Below are 19,580 nucleotides of genomic sequence, written 5' to 3' on the forward strand. Positions count from 1 at the left end.
GCCAGTCCCGCCGGGGACGCTCGTAGAGGGCAGAGAAGAGACGGCTCTCGCTCGCTCTCCCGCCGCTCCGGCGGGCCCGTGTTTGTTGTGCCGTGGGCTCAGTACGGGACTCTGTGAATGAGCACCTCCCGCCACTTGCCACCGCCTCCTACCTCGGCCCTTACCTCCCCTTGCCGGGGTGAGGCTCCCTGAGGCACCGCGGATCGCGCCTCCCTGCCGCCTGCCCATCTGCGGCGGCAAGCGCCCTCTGCTCGCTGCGGCGCGGCACGCTGCGGAGCCCACTCGCCTCTGAGCCTCTCTTTTTGTCCTCCACCTCCCGGCACGGCTCGGTCCCGTCTGCTGCTTTCTCTCACACCTCTTTTATTTTTATTTTTTCCCCACTTCGCCCTTAATTTTTTCCGCATCCCGTCTCGCCGCCGGCCGGGCACGATGCCGCACGTGGAAATGCTGCTGCTGGCGGCCGCGGCGCTGTGGGTGTGCGTACGCGGGCAGGAACCCGGCACCAAGGCGGTGGCCGACCGCTACGCCGTCTACTGGAACAGCACCAACCCCAGGTACGCGGCGCGGCGGCGGTCGCGCACCGGGCGGCGGAGGGCGGGGGGCTCGGCGCGCCAGGGAGGCGGGTGGAGAACGGCGCCCCAGCCAGCTCTGGCGGCTCGTTCCCGACGCGTGCAGAAAATACCCTGGCGGGTGGAAGATAGGATGGAAAACCGAGGACTAGGGCTACAGGCAGCGTCAGCATTTTTCTCCTCTTGCTTCTTTCACCCCCGTAGTGCTGCAGCAGGCTTGGCCGCCGCTGATCCGCGGGCGCCGGGCGGATATGTCTCCGGTGCGGCGTTGGCGCCCCTCTCAGCGGGCCAACCCACTCCTGCGGCCAAGACTGCACGTGAAGTTTGGGTGGGATGAGGAGGGGTGCAGGTAGAGGCCCATCGGTTGTGCCCCGGGGAGCTCCTTCGGCAGGCAGGGTACGGCCCCGAGCCGTATGCCGTTATCGGAGAGCCCTTCCCTGGAGGCGGGGGTCTCTCTCACTGGAGGAACGGAGTGGGGCGACCTCCCTCCGCCCTGGGCCGGGAATGTTGTCGGGGGCGGCCGCCGCGCTGGAGGGGTGGCTTTCACCCCGCTCTGCTCGACCAGCTGGGGCCTCTCACGGGCAGGCTAGGTGTAACCGTGAGGAAGTGAGGTAGGTACGCCGTACCAGGCCGAGGTAATACCGGTACCGCCGGGGGCGGGATGGCGCATCGTCGGAGTCCCCGTCGAGACTGAGTGGTGCTGACACAGGCTTCCAGCTCCCTGCGCGCCAGGCTTTGCTGACAGCAGGCTTTGCATGCAGTTCAACGACCCTTCTGCTGAAAAGGGAGATCGCATTTAGTTTTTCAAGAGTTTTCCCTCATATTTAGCAACAGAAAAATTAGGCCTCTCTCCAAATGGTATCCATGTGTTTGGGTAAAAAGGCACCCGGGTACTAAATTTTTTGCCTTCTTAAAAGTATGTGTGAGCAGACTTAACTTTCTGTCATGGTAGTGTAAGTAAATTCGGGGACATTTTATCGTAGGTTCTCTCTTTTTATATGCTTCTGATACTGTTGTTTGGGTTGAGATTAGCACATTGATTTTTGTCACAGGCCGTGTTTTTTAATATGTCTGTGTTGCCTGCAGTAAACTCATTTACTCTGCATTCCAAAGTCACTTCAAAATAGGTGATGCAGAAGTTACCGGGCAGAGTTTTCAAGTGCCCAGAGTTAGTTTATCTGTTCAGCACCTTAATACTGTGTTCCTGGTAACAACACCTCAACCATTAATAGTTGGCACAAAATTCTTGAGACAAAGAGGATTTATTCAGAGTAACAGTCATGCTAGGGAATTATGAGCATCTGTAATTTTAAATGCCTCTGTATTTTACTCTTTTACATGTTTTACTTGAAAAAAAATTGCTCAGGGTAAATAAGACAAAAAGTTACATCTGACATCACACATCAAAGAACATGTGTCCAAAAAAAAATCGCTAGCCTCTCAAAACCAGATTTTTTTTCCTGTTGTTAGGCAAAATGATATGTTAACTGCTGGGGAAAAAAATAAAAGTAATATTCACAAATTCCACTGTCAGAGGATCATTGAAAGGTTTCACTAAATGCACAAGTTGCAATAACAGTTCAAATATTTCAAAAATAACCTTACATCATAGAATTTGCTCTCTGGAGTATGATTTTACACAATAATTGCGCATAGGTGAAGGTGGTTGGTGATACGAACAGGCTTCACCTAGTCAGTAGGCATTACACATTTAATAATTTGTAAAGATTTTAAATAAGTGTAATAATATTTTACTACTATTAATGAAATCTTTTCTTAATCCAACATGAAAATATAAGCAGATTGCAAAGATACTTCGTTTTGTTATTCTTACAAACATTAGAGGACCAGTTAATTGTAAGATGCTTCTAAACCTTTCTTTTTAAAAACAAACATTTCTTGTCTTAAAATATTTACTTCACTCTTACAATGGAAGTACCTATTTGTACATGGCATACTTATCTGTGAGTGAAAAATACAAGAGCAGGGTTTGGATATATTTCTCCTTTGTTTTATACAGTGTGCCATTTCTGTGTGTTTTCCAAGTTTCACGATCATTACAGAAAAATAGACAACTAAGTGGTGGGTGTTAAGAGACTTCAAAGAAAAGAAAACACTTTGGTTTTGTATTCATTTTGTCAGAATCTAAGCTGAAACAAAAATTAATTTTGGTTATCAAATTTTTTTTAGAGCAGTTAATGGCATTGCAGAAATAACTGATTATCTGCAGATAACTGATTTATCTGCTTCAGAGAAAGATTCAGGAGAGGAGCAATCTGTTTTTTATATATGTACAAGTAAGTAAGGATGCTTTCATGGTGATAACCATTTCAAATTAGAAGAAAAAACCCAACATTGTCATTCTTTAAACAGAAATACCTCCATCATTGTACTTAAGCTTGCTTCTTTATTGTATTTATTCAAAATTAATGAAGTGCTATAGAAGTTATTAATTCACTTAAAAATGAAATGTTGATAATTTTGATAGTGATTAAAGACATGCTAAATTAAGGTTTCATCAGATCTTTGAAGAATTTTGTAATGATTGTATTCCCTCAGAGATGATGTGTGGGGGTTTAGTATGAAGCTACAGCAATTTGTTGAGATACATGAAGATCTCATCCTTATTTAAAGACAAATTAGTAACTTGCTGAGTAGCACAATTGCTTAATGTTTTTGGTGTGAGCAATATTTGGTAAATAAAAAATCCTGAGAGTCAATTAGCAAAGTGCATATTAAATTTCTTGGTTAGTTGCCAGAGTTCTGCTAGAACATTTAAAAATATTCTATGATCATTATTGTTAACATATAGTGTAACAAAGTCGCATATTCTTGCATAGCCTAAGTCTGTTCTTAAAAATGTTTTGAGTATTCCCTGTGTTATTTTTCTGTGTGTTTAATTATTGACATGCATGAAGCCATAAATGCTGTAGTCCAATTCCAGACAAGAATGTGTTTAAGTATTGGGATTTTGAAATACAGTAAATTTTTTTAAATTGGAAATTCATGCTCAAGTAAGCTTGAAAATGTACTCTATTTAAAAAAAAAAAAAAATCTGTATGCATAGAATTAAGTGTATGTAAATTTTAATTTTTACCTTAAAGTTCATTAGTCTTTCAGCACTGTTTAAATATGTGTTCTTGGGACAGGAAATTATTTTTGATGAAGAATATTGTTCTGAATCCAACACTTAAAATCGTTTGGGAAGTTCGTTTTGTGATAGAGAATATTCAAGTAATTCTGGTCACTGGTATCCTCATAATTAAACTTCAGCCAAAATGCCATGTCCCTAGACCAAATTTTGTAGCGATCTGCTCACTTAGTGCTTGCTACTACTTTTAACTTTGTCACAGTTCGAGCTGAACTACTTCTAAGGATTGCTACATTTTTGTGCTTCCAGGATTGTGGTTTGTATTGTGGTATTATGTGGTATTTCTCAATTAAGTTGCTTCCATGGAAGATTATGTAGCTTCATAAACTGTTAATAGTTTCAAAGTTTTAAAAAATATTGCATTTCTGATTTAGTTTCTAGTCATACGTTAGGCAGTCTCATGAAAGCAAGTAATTTTTATGAGGTGTATTGCTGAGTTTGGCTGTATTTTACGTAAGAAAATTCTGTATAAAATTGAATCCACAAGAGAATTCCTGTAAAGACATAGGATGAGGATATATTTTCTGCTTGTGTTTTTATGTGGATAATAAAATGGAGAAATGAGATCGTAATTAGAGAATTTACATATGAAAAACCATTTAAACTTCAATTGGTGAGTTCCTGTAATTAAGACAGATACCACAATTTGATTGATATTTCTAGAGCTTTTTAAAGATAAAATTCTTGGAAATAGTGAACAGAAACATGAGTGCATGCTTCTGAAATTCTGTGCGTGGACCAGAATTTCACAACCTGGATGTCTAAACTTATGTAGCGGAGTATTTATTTAGGCACTGATTCAGAAAAACATCCGATTTCCCTGAATTACATACTGACACACACAAGTTCTGCTGCAGTTATGTGATTGACTAGATGTGTACTTAAGTGCCTCCTGGAGCCAGCCAAATTCATATACTTAATTTTGAGAAGCTTTGAGTGTGGCTGCTTGTGTGCACCTGGCAGTTTTTGGGAGTAGGATGGCAGACTGGGTGGATGTCTTGATATCCTACCATCCATATATTTGCAGAGTTTCCCGTGACATGTTAGTAGTATATACTGAGGTTGTGGCTGGTTTTCGTTTTGGTTTGGCCTGTTTGTTTTCTGTCTAGAAACAGTTTTGCCTGTGTACAGAGGTTAGGGAAACAATATAAAAATGGTTGGACTAGGAAGAAGGCAGTTAATGTGTGTTAAGATCAGCTAAGAAGCTGGGAAAGAAGGGGAACAAAATTAAGACATTTGCTTTGGTTTTGGTATTCCACATAATTTGTGTAAGTCAAAAGGAAGCAGAGGAACTTAAGTACTTGGGATCTGTATACATGCACATATATATGCCTATATGTAACTGTTTGAAATGGTATATATTTTGAGAGCATTTTATCCAGCAGCTTGCTGTGAGTGGTGAAGAAATCTGATTTCTTGTAATTAAAAGATCAGTAATAGAGCTTTCAATTCTTTACACCTACTGTTTGTTTTTTTAATGGTGTCGCAAACACTTTGTGTCTGCAAAAGAATGTTTATGTTTATTTTAATAGTGGGGGTTAGAAGTGTTGTATGAAAAGACTACACAAAAAAAGTAGTTTCACTGGCTTCCACCTTCATATGAAAGCCATCTTGTTAAGTGGTATATGGTCTTCATGAAATACTTTTTATTAAATATTTTCCAAATGCACATAGTGAGGACACTTCCCTGCATTCTTTCCACTAGCCTTATATGCTTTTGGAGAGGGACATAAAGATGAGCCTTCCTTTCTCTCCCCTGTTGCTATGATCCCAGCAATCTACCAGCTTCATGCTGGGCTGAAGAACTTATTGAATGCAATTAATCCTTCAGGAGTCATGATCTTTGCTTTTGTACAGAGAGGCATATGTAAAATGTATATTTTTATGTGAATATGTATGCATTTCTGTGTATGTGTGTATATGTATATCTATGTGTACATATACATATATGTATGCATTGAAGTGTGTCAATAGAAGGTGATGTGTAGAGTAAATCAAGAATGTTGTGTGAGAAAAAATCTCTGAAAATGAAATTTTTTAATTAATGAAGTCTTCAATGTTTAGAAAATGAACAACTTCGCAAACTAACCCCCAAGTCCCATCTTCCAGCGAAGATACTTAATTGTAAAATTTAAAATAGTAGCAAAAAATTAGTTGTAGAATCTGTGTTTTAATTCTTGGCAGTCTTTCCTTTGTGCTGTTTCTCCATATGCTAGGATTCCCCAGGTCAGTAAATGTACAGGTAGATAAGCAAGAGCCCAGGCACACAAATGTAAAGTGAAATGGAGAATATTACAGGAATATATTTTGAGAACTCTCTGGGCTTTTATTAGAGTACCATGTTACTGCTTCATCCTAAAACAACCTGTCACTGGGCAGAGTATCACATTATTTAAATATTAGACTTTAAGAAAATGCATTTGCACCACCTTAGAGAAGATGCTAACAAAGACACAACCTTTCCTGGAGAAAGTGTCAGTAGATTGTCCATAGCTATGAGATGTACGTCTCTTGCTTTGGCTCAGAGTTTGTTTTTCATTTTTTTAAAATCCAATTAGAAGCATTTTGGAACTGGGATTTTCTTCCAATAATCACTCTTTGCTCTGCTATGCAGTTCTTAGTATTGTTTTTTAAAAACTGTAGTCTCATGATTAATCTAATCTTCCAGTGTTTCTGAATGGTGTAATTCAACATTGAGAATAAAGGGCCCTGTTTTAAGTTTTCATTGTGCTTATGTTTAACATTTAGTAAGTCAGCAAAACACCAACACCAAATGGACACATTTGACTTAAAATAAACAAGTTATTGAAATTGCTTTATTGTGGTATTACAGTTATTATGAGTAAGCCTTGCTGTAACGCACTTCAGTGTAGCTGAATGGAATAGAATCCTTCACACATTAGAAATCTTGCATTTTTGCATTCTCCCTATTCATTGTAATCTGGAAAAGCTAGATCACAGTTGAGTTCATGTAAAGTGGTGGGTATTATTTTGTAGTCTACAAACATGTATAAATGTTTGAAATCCTCCCTTTAAAGAAACTGAGCATGAATTGTTACTTTACAAGACCACAAATTTCCACTCCTACACATTCTTTAAAAACTGTGTTAAAATTAAGTATTTGAAAATACTTTTTAAAAAATGTGTTCCTCCACAAGGACTGTGGTTGTATTTCTGTCCTGTACTATGTCAAGATTTCCAATAAAAGAAAAATGCTGCATGCTATATATACATATACATATATATGTATGAAAATACATACTTTTTTGTCCATTTTTTTTCCTTTTAGGAAAACAGCATTCATGTTTTACTGTTGACTTGTTAACAAAAATACATCGATCTTATTTTCATGAAGGAAAAAAAAGGAGTTTGTTTATTTTTGTTTGCTGCAAAATGTAGAGAAATTGTTTGATACCCAGGTTCTGTTACCTGTCATGCTAGTAGCTTTATGGCCATTTTTCTGTTTCAATGCATGACCAGTAAAAGTGGTATCAAAAGAAAAATCAGCTAATGAGAAGATATACAGCAGTCTGCTAATTAGCAAGATCTGCTTGAATTGCTAATACCAATTTGTAGGAAATTCTTAAGGTTTAGCAATTTTTAGTTGAAAAGCCTTGAAAAATAAAACTCTTGTTACTTGCATTGTCATTTAGTGGAAGAATTTGCCAGAAGATTCTTAGACTGATAAAACCCGAGAGTACACTATTAGTTAATTTTCACTGTTAATTTCTGTTTCTGTCATTAAGCAAAATAATCTAATAAGGAACTGTTCAACAGCAATACCCACAGTAAAAAATTTACTTCATGTTTATTATTGAGTAACTTTATATTTTTTGTTTGTTTTCATCAGTCTTGAAGAACCATCTTATTTGATATGTGTCACATTTAGTTTCTGGTGACAGTAATGAAACGGTGGTCAAGCATGAAAGGGTTTAATTTCCTTCTGAATCATCAGGTGAGGTGAAAAACTGGAATATGAGATATGTTTGCTTTGACTCTGATCACCCTCTGCTAAAATATCTTTCTGTTCTGAAATATAAAACTGGCCCTCATGACATTTATAAGGTTGCATATTTTGACAGAACATAAACATCTCAACATCTAAGATTTTGTTGGTCTTGTAGTTCTATATAAATAAAATGTGGGTGCTTTTTTCCCTGTTTTGTTGTTTTGGGTTTTTTTATTATTTGTTTTGTTTTGTTTTGGTTTGGTTTTTTGTGAGGAGGCAGAAAAAAGAAATTACCTTCCGATAGATTTGACAGCGATCTTTGTATCACAGTTGCCACTTTGCTGTGCTAGTTCATCAGTGTTAGATAAGAACTGCTAGCAGCTTCACTGATCTTGGGTTCCTTGAAATTGTATAACGTTGTAGCAAAGATATCTGATAATTGATGTTGTTAATAAGCACCAAACCAAGCTGCATCATATTGTCCTTTAAAAAAAAAATCAACAAAGCCACAACAAAATCCAAAACCTGTAGTTGATGTCTAATCAGATTTAAAAAAAAATTATATATTCACTCAGTCAGAGTATTTGGTGAGTAGAAGTTAACAAAGTAGGAGCTATCAATCGTGATCTCTTATTGTTTCCAGAAAAAGAAGGAAATAAAAAGAGACTCTGGAATTTGAAAGTATTGACCTTCTGACATACACACACAGCGTGGTCATTGCACTGGAACACAAAGTGCCTTAAGCCACCATAATGGCAAACCGCATTTTTGAAGTTACTGATATGAGAGCCAGCTGGATGGGGGATGGACAGCCGACCCTGATTCTGCAGTTATTTGCAAGTTACCACTTCATAGACAGGCAGTTTCAATTTTATATTCCCAAATTTGCTACTTAGGAATAATATTGCTTTGTTTAGCTTAGACAGAGATTTGTGAGTGCTACATAGACTTAGAACTGTTTGGTCCAGAATTGTGTGGTCATTCTTCATGGAGGTCTGCCTCACAGAGTAATTTTATTCATCTCGTGGTGGGGGAGGGATAAGGAACAATGAAGGGATATTCACGTATAGCATTCTTCAAGGAAAATATGCATCGACATCAGCTAGTTGTTTTTGAAATGCTTTTTAAAGGTAAAGGCAGAGATTTAGATCAAGTAGTTGAAATCCAGTTCAGATCCATGTCTTCGGATTCCATGTGATCTCCTGGATAGTCTCTCAATGCAGAGTCTGAAAAAGACCTAATGTTTTATGTACTCCAACATGCCTTTCTCCTGCCCCCTATGCCTCTTCCCCTGCCTTTTTTTTTTTTTTTTTGGTGTTTTGCTTTATTTGCAGTTATTGCTCCTATATACTTATGCATCTTTTTACAGTTCTCTTGGAGCTTAGTTTATTAAAAATTAGTGATCCATCACTAAGCAGACTACAGTACAAATGCTGGTGCTCCCAAAAGGGATTTTTTTGTGCCAAACCAGAGGAAATAATAGGGATACAAAAGCTGCCAAAGAGCGTGTCTCCCAAGTGCTAATTAATCAGGCAAAAAAGCACCTCAACAACCACAGTTGAATGTGGGACAGTTTACGGTAAATACTGAAAAAAGATACATTAAGAGGGCGTGGTATCTTTTTGTTTGTAGCTATGTATAATTTTAAAAAATTAACTGTTTGCCAGAGTTGTTGGGGATTTCTTTTATGTTGATGGCATTGTCAGTGGATAGATATTTTTCAAAATCCATCATGTTACTCTGAAACAAAAAACAATTACCATTTTGTCTCTATTTTCTTCTGTCTACTTTTATGGTGGTTGGTTTTACTCTCTGTAGACAATAAACAAAGCTTTTAAAAAATTAATTGAAAAAAATCATATATTCATTAATCTGGATTCCGAAGTATAGGCAAAAAAGAACTATTGCTGTGAATATTTGGTATCTAAAGCTGCCAATCACTTTTGGCACAGCTCCCATCATGGTTGCTGTGCCCATAATTGAATGCCTGTCATTAGTGTATTTTTCCATAACATTTACAATGGAAAAGGCAAGGGGTCTTTACAGAGCTATGGCTGTCAGGGGAACAATAAAAACTAATTACACACTCTACTGTCACCATTGTCAGCTCTGCTTTTGGGGGGAAAGAACATGGGAAGTGTGTGCCTAATAATTATATATATAAAATTATATATATACAATACCCAATTGGGGAAACTCAGTCATAGTGAAGTGGCATTTACTTGGAAGTTTATTATTCCTGCATTCAAAAGATCTTAATTCTAGGGTTGTAATTTGTCCCTTCGCTTATGCCTAAGTTGCATATACTTCTCTGCATTTCAGTCACTTTTGCCTTTCTCTCTTGCACACTTTCTGGTGCTGAGCTTTCCAATAAAATTGGGGAGATCATGGCTGGTATTTGCCTGCTTTTACTAAGTGGGTGCAAATGATCTTGTCCTTTCATATGCTTTTGCTCATGTAGTAAACTGACTTTAAAAAAAATTTTTCTTTTTTAAAATTAAATAAAAAGCTTGATGAAAGCAGCTGGTTTGCATGTTCACCTATTTTCTGTTTTCAGCCTATAGTGTGCAGGTAATCTTCAGCAAAACTGGGTTAAGATTTTGTAGTAATGCAGTATTTGCTTTGGTGAAATATGTGCTAGTTCTATTTATCAATGAAGAAATATTTCCAAATGCAAGCATAAATGCATAACTGCAAAGTTTTGTCTTAATCCTCTTTAAAGATACTGGAAGAGTGAAATTGTGCCTTCACACTAATTTACCAATCCTTGTAACCTACAAAACAAGTCCTTTATTTAAGCAGAATTTTTAGTCCTGGTTAAAAAAGAATAGATCCTCAGAATCAGAATTTTGGGTATATTTTTGTACCAAGAGTTGAAAACAGGATCTGTGCAGGGTTTTTGAGGCTCCTTTGGTGCTGAATCATGTTTGGTTTTGTTTCTGCATTTTTACAGCCATAAGTTCTTAAATGCCTTTCAGATAATTGTCCCTAAAGTTGATTAAGGAAAGTAGTTTAAATATACTAGTTTTTAAAAGTTTCTGGGGTCAGTAGGAACTAATAGTTACTAATCAGGAATGGAAGTCCATCAATTTACTTGAATTATATGGCTTAATATTTACTACGGGATCTAATTTATAGTATTTTTCCCCTTCCTTGGTGTTTTTGTTTTCCGTTGGTATTTTTGGCAATGTTCAGATCTCTACAGATATAAAAAGAATCTCCTATTTGTTTTGATGGGAGTTGATTTAGATCCTGTATTGATAAAATTATGGTGTTGTCTGTGAATAATACTTCCAGTAGTTAGGCTTGTAAATTTTTGTGAGACCACGGAATCACAGGGAATCAAATCTATTGAGAAGGCACAGCAGCACAGGACTGTATCCCTGTGGGTATTTATTTAAGTCCAAATAAGTTCTATATTGAGATTTTTGGGGTGTTTTTTTTTGCAGGGGTGGGACTTTGACCTTTGGGTGGCTGAAGGAGGTAAAAGTGAACCTGGTGGACAACAGTTTAGAAAGGGTGAATTGGCTTGTCATATGTTATTAGCACATAGGCTTTACTGAACCTGAAATGCTGGATGCCTTATACTGTAGGTGACAACTTGGTATGTGCCAAAAAAGAAAAAAAAAAGTCATCAAGACCATGAAGGTAGAATTAATCTGATATAGTAGTATAGCACTAGGATATGGGTTGTGTATTTTCCAAAGTACTATTTGAAATATACTACTCTTTTCTAGATAAGATACTCCTTGAAGACCAATTGCCCAATGTGAATGTCCAAACAGGATATATCATTGTTTCTTCACTGAAATAATTAAAACACTGTCTTCAGGAAAGAAGTCTCTGGCTGGTAGAAAATAGAACAGTCTTGAAATGTAAACTCTTTTAATATATAACGATGTAATGTATTACCTGTTTATCAGAAAGGTGAGCAGGGATTCTTGTGTGGTATGTCACTGTATTTTGAGGCTATTGCGAGAATGAGAACAATTTTTCTTGAAGTAATGTCTATTAATGGAGTGCCAATTATTAATGTGAGTTTTTTCATTATTTCGAGTGGACTTGTTGATGTCTAGTGACTATGAGATACCGGATAATGAGAGGAAGATATCTTTCACAAAATATGACACCTGTTTCTTTGACAAGACACATGTTAATAAAACACTCTTTTTCTTAAAAATCAATTCTCACAAAAAAAAAAATCAAGTTTTGATTCTTAAACTATATCTATCATGCATACTTTTGATCCAGTTTTGTAGTGTCTGTATTGGTAGATCCACTTATAAGACTTGGGCCCAGTTTAGTGTTGCTTGTATGTATTTGTAGTGATTTGGCATCAAGGTTCCCAGAAATATTTGAAAATGTTCTGCAAAGCTGAGTTTTAAAAATATATTTAAAAAATGTCCTGGGACTGCTGGATGGCTTTTTAAGGTTGAGTTCACAATGTTTCAAATGAATAAATGCAATAACATTCCTCAGACAAATTACCTTTACAAAAAATACTTAGAAACACTTTCTTCTGGGAACATGGCAATTTTGTAACACAGTTAATAGCACTGACCACAGTCTGGTGCCCCCAGCCTAAGGACATTGAACTGCTAGAGTGGGTCCAGTGGAGGGCTGCAAAGATCATCAGATGGCTGGAGCCACCTGCCACCTTGCACACAGCCTGTGTGGACAGGCTGTGAGACTTGGGGCTGTTCACATGTGAAAAAAGAAGGCTCCAGGGAGACCTTATAGCGACTTGAAAGTGGCCTACAAGAAAGCTGGTAAGAAAGTCCTTGAAGTCATAGGATGAGAGGGAATGGATTGAAGCTTGAGGAGGATAGATTTATACTAGATGTTAGGCAGAAATTCTTTACAGTAAGGATGATAAGACACTGGAACAGCTTGCCCAGGGAGGCTGTAGATGCCCCCACAATGAAGGTGTTCAAGGCCAGGTTGGATGAGACCGTGAGCAACCAGGTCTAGTAAAGGGTGTCCCTGCCCATAGTGTGGGGGAGCTGGAACTAGACGATCTTTGAGGTTCCTTCCAACCCAAACCCAAATAAATATAAAAGATAAAGAAATAATAAATATAATAAATATATAATATAAGCAAACAATAATAAAATAAATATTTTTTCTATATCTCAATTATATACAACATACTTGTGAAGAACACTTTATGAAGAGAATCTCCATATTCACTGTGACTCATCTGAAGCACAGTAGTTAACTGAAAAAAAAAAGTTTTTCTAGTGATATACAGCATCTCTTCAATATTAGTTTTCACATCCTGTGTCTGACTGAACTGCATTTTACAGCTTACTGTAAAAAGAAATCTCTGTTTTATGTTTTTCATACTAGCTGTCTTGATTGAGCGCTGATATAATATCCTTCAGCACAAAGCATTTGAAGGAATTTCCTAAGCATTATATTTTAGGTGTAGAGTTTGGAGCTAATATATTATTACTGATAAAAGCAAATTTTGCCTTAATAACTTCTGTGAGTAAATCAGACTGTTACAGTGCCCAATTAGGATTTTGTTACTGTTTTTTTGCTGCTTTGTTTTATTTTGGTTTTTAATGTTTTATAGAGTAATGATTGCATCCTCTTTGTGTGTTTTTTCACAAAAGTAGTACAGCGAATGCCTAAAATACTTGATTTTTAGATTAAAATTAGTATTAGGCAAGTTTAATTAAATCTTGAATTACCTATTTTCTTTCATATTCAGTCCTATCCTTAAGATAGCATGTCCTCTGCTTTTCAACTGTAATGAAAATCTCAGAGACAAAGCAGGTCTTGGTAGTGTCATAATCCCAAAAGTATGATGGTGTATCTAGGTGGAAAAGTTCTGTGTTTTGCAGTTAAATATGCAGTTACTTGTGATTCTCATTACTGATATTATGCCTAATAGCTTTAGTCTGAGAAACATTTCTGCCTTTGAGAAGAAAAACAAGTAATTATTTCTTTAAGATAAATTGTTAGGTTTTAGAGATAATTTTTCCTGTTCTTGATACTTATTCAGTGCAGGAATATTCTTATTTAAATAGTGTGTCAGAAGCAAGAATACAGTTCACACAAACATGACTTCTCTGATGAGAAATTTTCTAGTTAGTACAGAGTATCCTGATTTATGGTAATACAGGATTACTAATTACGTTTTTTTTTAAGTATTCTATAATAAGTGATTGAGAGTAGACCGTAAGCAGTATCCTGCAGTATTTGTCTAATGGACAGAGAATAACAGAAATAGCTGTGCTACATTTTTGTGAAATCCCATTGAGTTCACCAAATTGTTGGAGATTTTGCTTTCTAAATTGCAGTAATAGAAGAGAATGAAATATCCCCTGTTCAGTCAACAGTACTTCACTGTGCCTCCACTCTCTTTTATTCCTCTCCAAACTTCAAAAACATTAGTAATGCTGAGCTACTTTAAAAAATAGAACATGATTCAATATCTAAAAATATTTAGCTTGCATGCATGCATCCTTGTTTTGTATGTGTTAATACTTATTTATCTGTGTATTGATTAAAATTCTCACCCTGCTGTATGGGGTTAGGAAACAGTAATGTAAAGGATGGGTAAGAGAAATTAATCTGAAAATTGAGCATGTGAGGTGGAAGGTGCTTCTGTTCTGCTCTTGCATGCCCTTTAAACCCAGGGCTGACATAAAACATGTTTTGCAAAAGATGCTGATACATCTGAAGCTAAAGCTGTAATTTTTCCTGTTTTAACAGTGGCTTGTCAGATGCTGATTCAGATCTTTCAGTGGAGTCTGACATGAGAAAACATGTTAAGACAGGACTACAACCGCTCTGACAAAACAATCATATAGCTGCCTTTCAGTTTCAACAGGTAAATGACACTGTCAGTGTAGTGGATAGTTATGTGGACTAAGGGAAGAAGCTGATGAAGAAAGTAGGGGTGAGGGTACAGGATTCTGCAAATGACAACCTCAGTTTTCTGCCAGGGTGCTTCTATTGATTTTGTTGCTTCTGCGAGCTTCTGGAAATAATTGCGTATTTTTACAGAAGCAAGATTGCAATAAAAACTGCAACAACAAAAAAGTTGATTTTTAAAAAGACATTTAATTGTACTTCCATTACATGTGAAGTCATCCTTTTTGGGGGGCAGGTAATGACATCTTGCATATCACTTAGGTCCTTAATGTGAAAATGTAAATTACAGTGTAAACCCATTTTAAATCTTTGTTCTTTCAACAAGCTAAAATGTGTTTTTTACTTCTGATTTTTTAAACATCAGAAAGTTGTATCTATGCAGAAAGGTGCATTGCTGTAATATACAGTCATTCTACAATCTGTGGACATGCTGTCATCTAGGTATTGCAAAAAGAATGAGACCTTCAGATAGTTGATGTTGGGTTGCTTTGCATGCTTTTTTTTGGCTTCTAACGTTTTAAATGGGTTTGCGTAACCGCAGCTGTCTAATGTGTGATTTTCAAACTTCGCTAATCAGCTTCAGGGGAAAATTTGCTTTCATAGTTTTAAGTGGCTGATTGCTCTTTAAACATAAGTTGTGGTATTGTTCAGTGTCCTCTATACCTTTCCAGTCCCCTTTCTGTTCCTCTTTTTCTGTTTGATCTGTAACAATGAGTACTTCCAAGGAAAAGTATTTTTGATTGTAATCTGTTTATCCACTTATTTTTACCTTTTCAGAATGAAACCAAGTAAGGTCTCAGGGTTCCTGACTAGTGCATTCTGCTTAGAAGGAACCATGAAACAGTGACTTCAAACTGCAGTAAATATTGACTGGATCTCGGAGCTGAGCCTTGCTCAAAACTCACTTTGAAGACCTGAAAGGCTCCTATTGTTCCTTCTCAGTCAGCACTTCATAGCCAAGGCTAAAGTATGCATGTGTTAGGAGAAAAAGAAAGGCAGTGGGGGAAATTAAACAGTGAACACAGCTGAAGACTCAGGGCATAGGAAAGGGAAGCTTCCAACAAAAAGGATGTAAGGATTCACTGCAGGTTGCAGAATGCTTTGCAGAAGTAATCAAACACCATCCATCTTTTTTTCTGTGTGAAGGGCTAGGTGAATGTACCCTTTCAATCACTTAGGTAGGATGAGAAGAATGGGTAACAATTTACTCCTTCAGTGGATGGTTCCTGGCAGAGATGATGTAATCTTTTTTTGAACAGTTAGGTAATGAAGGTGGATTCTTGGACATGTTTTACTCCCTCACTCCTTGAGGCTCTAGTCAGAGCAGCAATGGATAAAGCATTTTGGAGAGTTTAACCACTGCTTTTATGTTCCATGTAGCTATTGTCTTGACTGTGCAGAAGACAGGCAAAATGAAAAACATATAGTTATATTAGTCCACCACTTTTATTAATTTATTTGGGAGCTTTGTTTGGTAATAAAACACAGACTGCTGATTGTAGTGCTTTCCTTGGCCAGTCCATTCACATCAGAGAAGCTTCTGCTAGCCAGTGTGGGGCATGTGGTAGACCCTTGCTCTAAAGTGGGGTGGGGAAGTGTATAATCTGTTCATATCCTCCTGTCCCCTTTCTGTTTTCTGTAAGAGTGTTTTTTCCTAAGTTCTTTTCGAATTCTCAGTCGTTAGAATTTTTCACCTCGTTACAGGATGAGTCCTTGTGTTTGACTGTTGTGGTTAATACAGTCTCCTATGTCACATTCACTTGAACTGAATCTGGGTATGCATATAAATCCTGACATGCTGACTTGCTGTGATAAAGTGAGATTTAGGTCACTAGGTTTCCTGTCTTCTCTGCCTTCTCACCCAAGAAAATCCTTCAAACCAAATCACAATTAGCATTACCTGCTGCCAGTCTTTCAAAATAAAACAAGCCAACCAACCAAAAAGAACAAACACCTTCCCCCCCACCAAAACCCAAAACAAACAAAACCAACTAATATGATGAACAGATGTGTCTCACACGTCACAATGGTCAGCTGTCCTCCTCCCTTTCTATTTTGTCTCATTTATGTTCTCCATTCCCTCCTTTCCTTTAGTCCAGATGATGTAATGGAACTTCAAAGGACCCATGACCTCCTTTTCTTCCTACTCAGAAAACAAAGCCTTGCCCTCTGCATTTAAGATTGCGGAAATGACAGTGTATCTATCACATTATTGTAAAGTATATTGGGATATTTTGAATATGAAAGGAGCTGCATAAAAGCAAATTCTGTTTCCTCCCTTCACATGGGAATGGGATTGTCTTACTACTGCACTTATCCTTTATCTGGAAGGAGACATGCTTGACACTGCGCCAGTAACAATGAGTTTGCACTGTGCTATGCTTACACCTCTGGCAGCATTGTAACAGGAAGAAACCCAGTCTTCAAGGATGGGGTGGGAGAGATTAAAACAATAATAGGAATTACCTGAAATATGGATATACTGTTGATAAGAAACATCAAATACAATGCCCTAAAGCTATCTAAAGCATTGCTTTTCTAGCTGGTGACAATACTATTTCAAAGCCAGAAAAATGTCTTCTACTGAGTAGGTAACACATTATTATAAATTGCTGTGGAGCAACCTCAAATTTTAGTTAACCAGAATTTTTATTTCAGTGGACATTTGGTGTGTAGAATACTTAAGAATGTAACATCTGTTAGGTTGAAGTAGAAGCTGCTTCATGCCACTGCAATGGGTTTTTTTTGCTTTTCCCCCCTTAATTAGAAGAATACATGAATGTTCTGTGCTGATCTCCAGATCCTGTACAAGTTCCATTATGTGTTCTAAAGACAAAAAAAAAAAAAAAAAAAAAAAAGCATAGTTGAGGCATCTGAATTGTGATACAGAGGAAGGCAGTGTGGTTTTTATTTTTTTTTTGTTTGTGTTCTTGTTTGGTTTGTTTTGTGTTTTTTTTTTCTGCAGTGAATCTACTTTTGTTTGAACGGGCATTTTAAGGACATAACAGATTTACATCTTGATAGTTTCCCAATTTTAACCATTACTTATGTTTTTTTTCTGTTTTGGAGTTTAAGCCAGCAGCTGGAAAAATAAGTTTTAAGGAAAGCCACTGCATCACACACACTAATTTGATAGAGTTAAGCATCATTATAAGGAATTTTTAGGTATTTCTTGGATGCATAATGACTTTCAATAAAACCAGTATAAGGAAATAAGTTGCTGAACTCCTGTCTAGGTCACTTTTCTTTCCTTTTTTAATATCCTTCTCATTTGGGTATATGCCTCCATTTATTCTTCCTCACCTAACACAACAATTTTAAAATTATGATTGATATTTTACAGACAGGAAAATTCAGAGTTACTGCTTCTGCAACATTTAGAATACTTTCTTAAATGAACCAAAAGATTTTATTTTAACATTAAAGCGTGTGTGTATGAGATGGTGTAAAATGCTTGCATTTTGGAAGGGTTTATTTTTCAGACTTTAAAACAACTTACTGTTATAAAAATTATCCCTCATCTACCTTTAAAATTTAGTACTGAGTTGTTTCTTTGTACTCATCAAATCAACTGTTCTGAGTGACTTTGTGAATTGACTGGCTTTTATTAAAAAAGACTGACCATTCAGAATTACGATGTATATATATGCTCTTACTCTTCAGTCTCATACTAAAAAAACCCCAATGAAACAGAAGTGTGTTCATTCACTATTGTAGCTGAAATTTCAGCTGTAACCAAGAAGTTTTCAGAAAGCTTTTAAGCCTTGGTAGAAATATGATATATGTGTTTGTTGGGGTTTTGGTGGGGTTTTTTTGTTTTTTTCCTCTTTTCCCCCCTCTCTGTAATGCTACGTTTTCCTAATAGCTCCATAATGTAGCTTTGTTCGTACACTAACATTCTAACCAGTCCTCCCATTTTAGCAGAAGTCAGTTGGGTAGTTGTTGGTACTATACACTGAGTTTTCTTCAAACTTTTTTATTCCTCAAATAGTCACATTTTAAATGCTTGTGATAACTGCACAATATTAATGCAAAATACTCTCCTTCATGTGAGGACATGCCCACTGTTTCTCTTAGAAGTTCTACATTTTTCTTTCTTGTTTTGTAATAGCACCATTATATGATGTACAAATGTTGTCACAAAATTGAATAGGCTTATTCCAACCTCATTAAAAAAAAAAATAAATCGAATTCAGCCAGTGTTTTTGTAAAAGAACATAAAGAATTAAAATGCTGTAAGTGCTGGGAGGAGTTGAATTTCTCTGACACTCTTCTGAAGAAGAGTGCTTTATTTTGCAGTAGGAATCTGCAAAGAACAAAACAAAAACCTAGGAAGACCTGTTAGGCATTTCTCCATGAAGTTTAAAGCAATGGATGCAGAGGAAGGTGGCAACATAGTTGTATTGTCTAGTGCACTGCTAACCATTTACACCTTTCATACTGAGAAAGACCTGCTTGAGAACAAAGGGAAGAAAAACCCTCATCATGCTTGCAGGCACTGATTTTCAGTTCAGCTTCACCCTAATCAGTTTCCCTGTTTGATTTGTGCAGCCCATTTCCTATGGCAGTTGGGCCTTTTGATGAATTAGTTGAAATCTTTGACCATATTAACAAGTTACTCTCCCAGAGCACAGGGTTTGCACCCAGCTACTCAGTTGGTTTAGGTGGATTAATCAGTGATGTCCCTAACTGAACACAGTTCCTGTATCTATGTTTCAGATTCACAAAGGAGTTGAATTTTAGCTTCTTCTACATTTGTTTGTTAACTGGATTCTGCATTGACTTGTTCATTTGTGAGTAAAATGGAATATAAAATTGAGGTTTAGCAGAACCAAACCTAACTTGGCTTGATTAATCAGAAACAATAACAAACAATGGTACTGTAATTGGGTAACATAAGTTTATTTCTTGATAATCAAATTCTGGGTTTCATTGCTATATTGTAATTGTAATTGTAATTAGAGAATAATTTATGATATTAAATTTGGAACAGCAGACAGGTGTATATTTTTTTTCTAGGAACATT

At 37.0% G+C, this 19,580-nt stretch overlaps 1 protein-coding gene across 2 annotated transcripts in view; it reads left to right on the forward strand.

Moving 5' to 3' along the window:
* Positions 1–429: 429 nt before the first annotated feature.
* EFNA5 (ephrin A5) overlaps positions 430–19,580 on the forward strand; it is a 242,545-nt gene continuing 223,394 nt past the window's right edge. For both annotated transcript variants that reach the window (XM_054397905.1, XM_054397906.1), the window contains exon 1: positions 430–554. In XM_054397905.1, coding sequence (XP_054253880.1) covers positions 430–554 — 125 coding nt within the window. The remainder of the gene's footprint in view (positions 555–19,580) is intronic.

Source organism: Indicator indicator, chromosome Z (assembly GCF_027791375.1).
Source record: "Indicator indicator isolate 239-I01 chromosome Z, UM_Iind_1.1, whole genome shotgun sequence".
NCBI classification, from domain to species: Eukaryota; Metazoa; Chordata; class Aves; order Piciformes; family Indicatoridae; genus Indicator; species Indicator indicator.